Below are 11486 nucleotides of genomic sequence, written 5' to 3'. Positions count from 1 at the left end.
AGTAAGTCGTCGGCATATCGCGCGTAACAAATCCTTATTAATAAGGAATGGCTTTTAAAGGGGGCCAGCTTACGGGCCAGGCCTCTCTCTGACCTGATAACTAGTATCGCCTCCCCGCCCAGCTCTATCAGCAGGCCCCTTCTTTTGCAATACTTAAGAAGGTCTCTCATGGCCAAATTCTTATTAAAGCCTTCTCTACCATTGAATTCGGCCTCCGGGGTCAACCCAGCGGCTTCTATGAGGAAGGCGGCGCAAAGGAGGCTCAAGGGCTTGTTAAGGAAGGCGGCTAGGGCCGCTGAAGGGGGGAAAACGAAAGGCGTTTTCTGGTCTCCCCTTCGCCTGGGGGTGCTTGTGGGGGGGTGTGCCACGACGAAACAAGGGAATGAAAGGTCGCTTTGCGTTGGATGCTCTTTACCCTCCCCACTATGAGGGCTCTATTGTCTTGGGGAGCGTTGAAGCTTGCTTCTTTTCCATACTTTTCTTGGTCATCAATACAACGACCTATTCTTAATAGAACCGATCTTATTTTCACTACAAGAGGAATTTCGTGCTTCTGCCGGATCCTCCCTATCTCCTGATCGAGCTTGTGTAGGTAGATATTGCCTGGTAGAGCCGATAGTAGTACACTGTTTGGGATGGAGTCAGGGCCCTTCTCACCCCCTACGAGTCGTCCGGCGGAAAACTTTTTATGAGTGGGGTAAAAGAACTTGGAATCGGATCTCTTCCTTCAAGATTGAGATGAATCGATGTCGGTCAATGGTGTGAAAACACTTCCTGATGTCGAATTCCAAAAACCAGCGAGAGGTTCCCCACTCTTCTTTGATCCGTCTGAGGGCCGAGTGGCAGCCTCGACCCGAGCGGAAGTGCGATGTGTCTGGAAACTCGGGATCATAAATGGATTCGGGTACCATTCTGATCGCCTCTTTCATGATCTTTTCTATGGGTAGAACTACTGTGAGCAGTCTAAACTTCGACCCTTCTTTCTTTCTTCATTTAAAAAAGGTGGAGCAAAGCCTGTTTTTGCTCCCTCAATTGATAGATCAGGGCCCCTCCTGCCGGCCCGAACGAAAGGCTCTTTAAGGAAGTAGTCCCATCACTCTCGGGCCCGGCACCAACCAAGAGGAGGCGGGGCTCTCTCCAATCATTCCGAAGAGCCGAGATCTTGTAAAGGAAAAATTAGCTAGCTCAGCAGGTTTGGACCCGGGTGAATCAGTTCAGTGAAGGAAGGGAGCCTAAACTTAAGGCTTTTCCAAGCCTTGCCGATAGGCGCCTCATGGCTTGCTCAGTTCGCTCGCGGAGTTCTTAGATCAGTAGATCTGGATAGAGTCTCGCTCATAAAGGAAGAGTAGCGCGCTAGCGCGGCTCGCTTCGCTTTTCGACGCGGAGCTCGCTGCTGTCTTTTTAGCTTCAAAACTACAGGGCGTGCGTTAGCACTACGGCTTTTCAGCCTCCCTTTGCTGGTTCCGAACTATCATTGATCCCAGAGATCAACCTTCAAACCTTTTTCTTTGAATCTCAGGAAGGCTTTCTCGGGGAGAAAGCTGGTTGGGGAACTGCTAAACGACCTAAAAGAAAAAGAGGAGACTGACTCTGACCTTTCAAAGCCCTATCTCATCTGGTTGATAGTAGAAGGTACGTACAATGATACCATGGACATAAACGAGGTCGAGCATATCTTTAATGATTTCAAACTAAAGCATACCTAAAGCCTGCCCTGGATATGAAAAAGGGATTTGAGCCAGAAGAAGATGAGGATCTATCACCAGATGAGGAAATGGAAACAACTAAGTATTAGTTAGGTTTAGGTTCAGGAAATGGAAATGGTAACAGCGGCCCAAAAATGGTAAGGTTTTCTTTTCAAAGAAAAAGGAACGCAAAAGTTTTGCGAAATCCTTATCTTTCGGCTTTTTAAAGAAGATAGGCCATTACAAAAACAAGGTATAACAGTCGACTTTCCTATCAGGATTTTACAACCTGAATACCAAGGGACCACTATTAGAAGAGAGCATAATAAGTAAATGCCGACGGCATCTTTGACTTTTTGGATGGTCGGCGGCGCCATAAACTCGATAACCAGCACCGCGGAGTCAAGAAATTCAACTAAATAGAATCCTAAAACAATCTTATTCGAGCACACACGGGACCCACAGCAATGAAATTCACACAAGCAGCAATCATCCGAGCAGAGAATGGAGAAGGGAAATATACTTGAAATTGTTTTTTTTCGAATGAGAAAGCCTTTGGCAAACTCCTTGCAAATCTGTTTTTGCCGGGCACAATAGACATATCTGCTCAGTCACAACATAAGGAACCCCCAATGTTCCTCAAAGCCTACCCGGCCTGACAGCTTTAGTTGAATGATCTGATCCCGAAGCAAGCTTTCTACTTAAATTGCTATGAGTGGCCAACTAATGATAGGACTACCTATCTTGATGCTTTGAATCTGTATTCAGAGCTTTTTTCCAACTACCGGGACTACTAATTTCAAGTACAAAGCTCTCCTATGAATATGCTACTGCTCTTACTTTCTACCGGAATCCGAGCATTGAAGCAAGCTCTTTATCGCGCCATAACCGAGTCTCTCCTTGCAGCTCTGACCAATCCACCCGTCATTGCAAATACCTGCTCCTTACTCTTTGATTGTATGTCCATTTTTGCTTGATGTCTGGCTCACCGGATCTGGTACATGAAAAAGCCATTCCTTTTCGCTTTCCTTCAACTACTCAGTATACTTTTTTTACTGGAAGAGTCAAGCGAAAGCAATTAGTTTAGAAGGAAGAGGAAGACCTAGGGGGCTTACGTCCTCATTTCACTCTTTTTGCTCCTGCGAGACACGACTCAACTACTTTTTACAATTGACAGGGTAGCCCGAAGGTCAGATGAAGGGTCTTCCCCATAAAGATAGATTAGTACTTGGAAGGTTCAGATGAAGGACGGGCTGAAACAAGGCAAAAACTATTCAATGGGGTAAATAAATATGAGCAATCCGTGAGAATAGCAAACCCCTATCTCTTAAAAAGAAGAAGATAGATAGGTCCACGAGTTGAGACAGAGAAGTTCTAACTAATCAAGTAGGAGTTTACCCACGAGAGTCAGAGGCTGCATCATCAAAGGGGTATAGAAATAATTCAGAAGCACTATGGCCTGAAGCGAAGGGCAGGAACGAACGGAATCAATGTGTTCCAATTTATCCGGAGTAAGGACAGCAGCTGAGAAGGGACAAAAAAATAGTGTAGACAAAAGGTAGGACCAGATCATGCGAAGAGCTCTTCGCCCTATTGATTAGGAATCTCGATCAGAAACCACCAGGCCATGTCTCCCGATAAAAGATGATCCCCACAATGGATGTCAGGCCTTGGCTTTATAAAATCTGATTGGATCCGCACTAGAGGATAAGAATACAGATAGGCTGACTAAGAAGATCTTCAAATTGTCTTACCTGAAAAGATGAGTTATTCAAAGGAATACCTGAAGAATAGAATAGAATAGAATAAACACATGGCACAGCTGGGTGCTAGAATAGTTGTTGATAGAAGTTCTAGTCACTTAAAAAAAATAACCACTGCTTAACTTAATTAGATCGTAGAAGATAAGCAAGCGGGTTCGGGCAGTTAGTCCTATTTGAAGGCAAGAAGTTCAGGTAGTAAGGGCTAGGTTTATATAGGGGCTATATTTTTGATAAACATATGGTCTTGCTCATTTCTCATCAAGGAATGGAGATTGGGTTGGTGTTTGGAAGGGGGATTCAGTAAACTGACCTTGGCCAGCAAGCAGAAAAAGGACCGACGTCTTGGGGCGCGCTAGCGCGCGTACTCTTCTTCTGCGAGACTCCATCCAAATCCACCACTTACTTGTTGGTTGGTGTTCCATTCTGTTATCTTAGACTATGCTGCCTTCTTCAATTCCATTCTTCGTCTCCCTAGTCGAAGTCTTCTTGCTGGCCCAACCCAACATGCATTTTAGAGTGCCGTGCCAGGGCGATAGGCGCTCCGCCAGTCACGCATGATCGCCAGAGCCTTTCTTGGCTATGTAAATATAGGGCCGGAATAAGTGCAAGATCCTCAACAAAATGGATTAAGGTGGGCTTCGGATTTTTCATAATTTTTTTCTATCTTTTCATCAAGTTCTTGTTTGATCTGCCGCTATTATCACAATATCCCTCCTTTTAGGGTTAATGCTATCAATGGTGAATCGATCATTCGCTATCCTTTTTTTTAGAAGAGCTTTTTTGAATGGAAGAAAAGTAATGAAACCCGCGATGGCTACTGAATAACCTCCTTTGATTTTTTTTATAATAAACCCTTTGACCTTTTTCTTCGTTCGCCAAATCTTCTTCAGTTCTATCCAAGCTCGGTTTTGTCTGAATCTTTGTGGAAGAAGAAGCGGTTCGCCAGCCGCTACATCCAGGGATCCCACAAAATCATTAAACCTGGCGGCTGCTCGCTCTTTGATCAGTGATTCATCGGCCACTAGATCGATGAAGAATCTCTCAAAAATCCGCTTTTTGATCAGTGATTCACCAGCCACTACATTCTTGGATCCCACCTTATTCTCAAACCTGGTGGCTCGCTTGATTGGCAGTCCTGTAAGCTCATCTTGCATACAAATTTTGGGGGTACCAGGGCCTGCATCCACCAAGAACATTTCTTCCCTTAAGCGTAAGCGTAAAACTGAAGATTGTGAGGCGTTTCCACTACATAATAAGAAACTAGAATTAGATCTTGGAAATGATCGACTCCAATAGATGCTCATCATAAGCTTTTTTTTCCTCCTATTCCTATTGATCAGAAGTATCCAGCAGCGCCACCCCAGAGTGACTTCCGAAGCGCTATGGACGGGACGAAATCCGGCAGCCAGTTGCTGGCTCTGAATAACCAGCCCAGCAAGAAGCTAAATTCTTCCATAACATAACATAACGGGGAGGGGTTGCGCGCGAGCCGAGTGACGTAGGTGCACAAGAGTACTTCGCGCCACAACCATCTCTTTTTTATAGGTTCTACGGACCGATGCCTCCTGCTTCATCTGGTAAAAAAGAGTCATAGATATGCCTGTAATTAGAAGGAAGAACCGCCATAAAAATTTTAACCTTGTCCCCAGGATCTCCTTGATGGTCTTGCAGAGGCCCTCAAAGGCGGCCTTCTTTTCTTCCTTGCGCTTCTTCTCCTCCTCGGTCTCCTCGTCGAGCTTGAGCCCCTCCTTGGTGGCGGAGACGAGCTTCTTGCCGTCGTACTCCTTGAGCTGCCCGACGGCGTACTCGTCGATGGCGTCCACCATGAAGAGCACCTCGTAGCCTCGCTTCTTGAGGCGCTCCAGGAAGGGCGAGTTCTCGACGGCCTTGCGGCTCTCGCCGGTGATGTAGTACAGTAATTGTTGTGCACCGTCTGTGCACCATCAGAAATGTAAACATGATCGCGGTGTTACAGCAAGGCCAAGTTATTGAGACTGGGACACATGACGAACTTTTAGCAAAAGGAACCTCTGGAGCATATGCCTCCCTGATCCGTTTTCAGGAAACGGCACGTAACAGAGATTTTCATAAAATTTGTGTTTTCAAATTTCGTCCCTCTTTTGTCAAAAAATGTTCGAAATTTCCAAAAATCTTTGTGGTTTTACCAAACAATTATTGAAATTTCAAATTTTCGTCACATTTTCTTTCTCCATAATACCGTATGTGGTTCCCATAATATTTTTAAAATAATGTAGAAATCTATGGTACACCAAACAACTACTGTGAATGCGCCATTACACTGACTTCTTAAAAGTTTGTGATGTCATTTATCACTTGTAGCTGCTGGCTGCAGTGGCTAGCATCGCACATGAATTATTAGGGAGTCATGAGTTTGAGTCCTACCTGCAGCTCGGTTTTTTGCCTTGGAGTGGGCCGGCCCATTCGCGACGCCCCCTGTGCGTCAGCGCGCTATTGGACGTAGCGAGCGTCCGATAGGGAGCTCCCATGATATCTCTTGCTGAAGGATCGTTGTGTCTCGCGAGCAACTGGGCCGGCCTAATTGGCAAAGCCGCGGTTCGAACCTGGGTCTGCTAGATGGTTTATGGCGCCACTGCAATATGGGTGGAGTTCGTGATGAACTATAGGCCGTGACCTACTCAGGTAAAAGAGTTTTTTTTTCTCCACCATTTTTATTCTGTTTTCTTCGGGTTTTTCTTTGCTTATTGTTTGGTTTTCTTTTCTATTCTCCATTTTTTGGTTGGTTTTATTTTTATTCATTTCCTGTTTGTTTTCTTTTTTCTTCTCCATTTTTTCTTTTTTCTTTCAGTTATCAGTTTTTTGGGTTTTCTTTGTTTCTTTTCGTTTTCCATTCTACATTCTTATATACATGATCAACGTTTTTTCAAATGCCTATTCAACATTCTTACAAAACTTGTTCAAAAAATTTATGTACATGATCTACATTCTTTTCAAATACCTGTTCAACATTTTTCAAATACATGATCAACATTTTTTCAAATATTTGTTCAACATTTTTCAAATACTCATTCAACATTTTTCAAACGAGGTGATCATCCAACGCCAAATCTTCATTGAGGAGTTTTCATGTAACTAAAGAAATCTTCAAATTTTTTTTACATATTCATGAGGCATATCCTACTTCCCAATATATGCGGCATATTGTCGCCCTACCGCACAAAGCTAACGAGCGAGTGACCTAATTAGGCCCACCCGTTTAACTACTCTAGGTGTTTTATTGGTTTTGGGAACCTTCTAGAAGCTTTGTATACGGTTTTCTTGGTTTTAGGAAAATTCTAAAAGGTCCCGGTTCGTTTTTTTCTTGATATTTATTTTACAGTTTCTATTTTTTAAAATGTCCAATTATTTTGAAAAAAAATCCAATTTCCGAATTTTCTTGGCTTTTTAAAAATCAATGATTTTTTTAAGTTTTCATAATATTGCCAAGTTTAAAAGTTCCCAGAATATTATAAATAGGGAAAACGTGAGATTATCAAAAAATGAAGCCAATTCTAAAGTTTGTTCAGAAAACTTGTAAACATTTGTAACTCTATGAAAATTGTTTGAAATTTTAAAAATGGTCTGAATTTCTAGTAAATGAGCACATTTAAAAAATTAACATATTTTCAGAAAATGCTCATGTTTCAGAAACTGTTCACAAATTTTAAAAATAGCCTCAATTTGAAAGCAATGTTCATGTTTTTAAAATCAATGCTGAAAGATCGTGGATGTCGCCTAGGAGGGGGGTGAATAGGCGCTTTAAAATAATTACGGTTTAGGCTTGAACAAATGCGGAATAAACCTAGCGGTTAATTTGACAAGCACAAAACCTACAACAACTAGGCTCACCTATGTGCACCAACAACTTATGCTAAGCAAGATAAACAACTAAGTGATAGCAAGATATATGACAAGAAACAATATGGCTATCACAAAGTAAAGTGCATAAGTAAAGGGTTCGGGTAAGAGATAACCGAGGCACGCGGAGACGACGATGTATCCCGAAGTTCACACCCTTGCGGATGCTAATCTCCGTTTGGAGCGGTGTGGAGGCACAATGCTCCCCAAGAAGCCACTAGGGCCACCGTAATCTCCTCACGCCCTCGCACAATGCAAGATGCCGTGATTCCACTAAGGGACCCTTGAGGGCGGTCACCGAACCCGTACAAATGGCAACCCTTGGGGGCGGTCACCGAACCCGTACACTTTGGCAACCCTTGGGGGCGGTCACCGGTACCCGTCAAATTGCTCGGGGCGATCTCCACAACCTAATTGGAGACCCCGACGCTTGCCCGGAGCTTTACACCACAATGATTGAGCTCCGAACACCACCAACCGTCTAGGGCGCCCAAGCACCCAAGAGGAACAAGCTCAAGGGCACCAAGCACCCAAGAGTAATAAGTTTCTCAACTTGTAACTTCCACGTATCACCGTGGAGAACTCAAACCGATGCACCAAATGCAATGGCAAGGGCACACGGAGTGCCCAAGTCCTTCTCTCTCAAATCCCACCGAAGCAACTAATGCTAGGGAGGAAAATGAGAGGAAGAACAAGAAAGAGAACACCAAGAACTCCAAGATCTAGATCCAAGGGGTTCCCCTCACATAGAGGAGAAAGTGATTGGTGGAAATGTGGATCTACATCTCCTCTCTCTTTTCCCTCAAAAACTAGCAAGAATCCATGGAGGGATTGAGAGTTAGCAAGCTCGAAGAAGGTCAACAATGGGGGAAGAACACGAGCTCAAAAGATAAGGTTCATTGGGGAAGAAGACCCCCTTTTATAGAAGGGGGAAAATCCAACCGTTATGTGCTCAGCCCGCACACGAGCGGTACTACCGCTCCACAAGCGGTACTACCGCTCTGGCGGAAGAAGCAGGGAAAAGGAGCAACCAAACATGAACCTTGGGGCGGTAGTACCGCTAATAAGCGGTACTACCGCGCACCCCAGCGGTACTACCAATGGAGGAGCAGAACACGGGACCAAAAATGCAATAGCGGTACTACCGCCCGACCGGAGCGGTACTACCGCTTACAGGCGGTACTACCGCCCATCGGGGCGGTACTACCGCTTATAGGTGGAACTGCCGTGCCTTACTGCCGTGCAACTACTGCAAAACTCGACACGAAGAATGCAAGACCCAAAATCGAGGCGGTACCAGCGCGGAACCGTAGCCGTACTACCGCTTATGGCCATAGGCGGTACTACCGCTTTGGACAGCGGTACTACCGCTTGGGGCGATAAGCGGTACTGCCGCTCTGGCCGCGGTACTACCGCAGGGAGAAAACCAGAACTGCCATAACTTCTTCATATGAGCTCCGAATTGAGCAAACTCAAGCTTGTTGGATACAAGACGATGAGTAGCATCAAAACAGCGACTGGTTATAGTAAGAAGAGGCAGGGGAGGTATGCCAACAAATAGAGGAGTGAAACCTCCAACCGAGAAGAACCGGCATAACCTCCAACATCGAAAACATCATAGAAGATGCGAGTGAACTCCGTTTTCGATGAACTCGAGCTTGTCATCAAGATGACCATAAGCTTCAAAACTCACAAAAAGAAGAACCAAACAAGAACCAACAAAGATGATGCAAGGATGCAATGGTTTGAGCTCTCTATGAACGATACGATCAAGCTACTCATCGAGAGCCCCCCTTGATAGTACGGCAATCGATCCTATAACCCGGTCTCCCAACTACCATCATGAGACCGGTAAAATAGAAAATCTATCAAGAGCAAACATTTGCCTTGCACATGGTCCACTTGAGCTAGATGATGACGATCTTGACTCCCTCAAGTTGGACCACCTTTCTTGGTTGTGTTGGCTCGATGAAGACTAGTTGATTGCTCCCCCATACTCCACTATGGGTGAGCCACTCTTCCGCACATCTTCACCAGTCCATTGTCACCACAATGGACGGCAAGCTTCAAGCATTTGATCTCGTCATGATGCTTCACTTGAACTTGCACACCGCAACATCTTCACAAGTCCATTGTCGCCACAATGGACGGCAAGCTTCAAGCATTTGATCTCTTCATGATGCTTCACTTGAACTTGCACACCGCAACCTAACCCCACAAAGAACTCTCACGAAGATCATGGGTTAGTACACAAAGCGTAATTGACAATACTTACCACACCATGGGATCGCTTGATCCCTCTCGGTACATCTTGTGCGCTTTGTGTGTTGATCAACTTGATTCACTCTTGACTTAGTCTTGATCAACCTTGACCTTTTCCAACTCTCTTCATTTGGATGATGTCTTGAAGGTAAACATGAATGATCACACAATCTTCTTCTTCAAGACATGCTTGCAATAAGCTCTACTCTCACATGACCAATCTTTGGATAATTCCTTAATAACACCTTGGTCACCACATAAACTCCTTGAAACCAACACATGGACTTCAAGAAAAGCCTATGGACAAATCCTTCAAATATAACTCAAGGCAACCATTAGTCCATAGAGATTGTCATCAATTACCAAAACCAAACATGGGGGCACCGCATGTTCTTTCAAATGCACGTTTAGAAAAAAACACAATATCAAAGAATGCTGGAGTTTTTTTAAATGTTCAGATTTTTAAAAACATTCTTCACAATTTCAGAAAAAAAATCTCAATTAAAAAAATGTTCATGTTTTGCCAAAAAAAACATGTTATCCTAAAAATGCGGATTTAGTAAATTGCCTACTATTTTTGCATAAATATTCGCCTTTTGATATAAAAATCGAGTGAAAAAAACTAGGAAAAAACGTAACGCTAGAGTACAGCTTTTTTTTTAGACAAACGCTAGAGTAGAGCTGCTCGCTACAGTAGTGCTGCTTGCTAGAGCGAACTGTTGTGTGAAAGTCGAGCGTTTCGACACAGTGAACGTCCAATAGGCGCCCCTTCTTTACTAACCCGTTCGTCTTGTGCACGGTTGCCGTGGGCTTCCGGCCCATTGGCCGATGGGTTGTCGTAGCCTCGTAGGGCCTAACGGTTAAGCATGCAAGTACCGCTACGATCGGGCGGCTGGGATTACTCGGGGCGACGTGGCGCAGAGGGGAGAATGGATAAGACAAACGCCATCGTCCTACCACACTCTCTGCCCGCGCAGGCAGCCGAGCTGAGCTGAGCCTCTCCAGTCTCCACCGTCCGTCCATGGCTTCTCGAGCCCTCGCCGCTCTGTCCATCCAGCCGCGCCTCGGCGGGAGCGCCTCGGCCCTCGGACGGCCTGCCGTCCGTGTCAGCGCCAGGCCGCCGCGGCGGCGCCGGTCCATGGTGGTGCGGGCCGGCGGGCCGCCGAGCACCAACGTGCTCATCCTCGCCTTCGTGCTCCCGCTCTCGCTCTTCGTCGGCACCCTCGTCGCCGCCGCCCGCGTCGCCGACGACCTCGACGAGCGCTTCCTCCGGGAGGTACGTATTCTGTATGAACAAGCCTCTGCTGATTGGCATGTACTGTAGTACTATCATTCAGAGATAAAATACGTGTGTGCATGTGCAGATGGAGATCAACAAGGCGATACTGGAGGAGAACGAGGCTTCCTCCGAGGAGGCGGCAGCCGACGGCGGAGAGTACGTCGTCGACGGAGACGAGGCCCCGTTGCCGGCGGCGGAGAAGGAGCAGGTCCTTGTCACAGCCACTGGCACTGGCACGCGCGCCAGGAACAGGCCGAAAAGGGAAGTGTATTAGCTTAGCTAGATTTGCACGGAGGGAAATGCTTTGCTACCTTTGAGATGTGTCCGTCAATCAGCCTGTAAATCTTTTGCAAATGTTTCAGTATGATTGATAGCATATACAAGTTAATGCGCAATCGAACATATACCCGAGGCGGCCGAAGAACGAATATATGTATGTTTTTTCAGAGATACCATACATCCATGCTGTCGATCATATCACATGCATAGTGGTGTAGTGACTAATGAGAAAGTTGTGCAACGGTGAAATTTGTGTCTTTTAAGAGAACATCGTAAAGAGATACTGATGAAGCGAGGTACTACATTTTCAGGTTTTACAATTCAACTTTCACCACGACAACT

General features: G+C 45.4%; 1 protein-coding gene and 1 pseudogene across 1 annotated transcript; one reads left to right on the top strand and one right to left on the bottom strand.

Annotated features, from left to right (window-relative positions):
- The window catches only part of LOC141042529 (uncharacterized), a 1331-nt pseudogene extending 1146 nt beyond the window's left edge, over positions 1–185 (bottom strand).
- Positions 186–10522: 10337 nt separating this feature from the next.
- Positions 10523–11393, top strand: LOC109732347 (uncharacterized). Its single transcript, XM_020291526.4, has 2 exons — positions 10523–10862; positions 10951–11393. Exons 1-2 carry the CDS (start codon positions 10608–10610, stop codon positions 11137–11139), a joined length of 444 nt encoding a protein of 147 aa, XP_020147115.1. The 5' UTR covers positions 10523–10607; the 3' UTR covers positions 11140–11393.
- Positions 11394–11486: the final 93 nt, after the last annotated feature.

The sequence above is a fragment of the Aegilops tauschii genome, chromosome 3 (genome assembly GCF_002575655.3).
Source record: "Aegilops tauschii subsp. strangulata cultivar AL8/78 chromosome 3, Aet v6.0, whole genome shotgun sequence".
Taxonomy (NCBI): domain Eukaryota; kingdom Viridiplantae; phylum Streptophyta; class Magnoliopsida; order Poales; family Poaceae; genus Aegilops; species Aegilops tauschii.
Note: the sequence above shows the minus strand (reverse complement) of the source record. Positions and strands in the feature narration are given on the sequence as shown.

Coding starts and splice junctions, on each gene's coding strand:
- LOC109732347 (XM_020291526.4), top strand. CDS start 10,608: ATGGCTTCTCGAGCCCTCGCCGCTCTGTCCATCCAGCCGCGCCTCGGC. Junction 10,863..10,950: donor ACGAGCGCTTCCTCCGGGAG/GTACGTATTCTG, acceptor GTGCATGTGCAG/ATGGAGATCAACAAGGCGAT.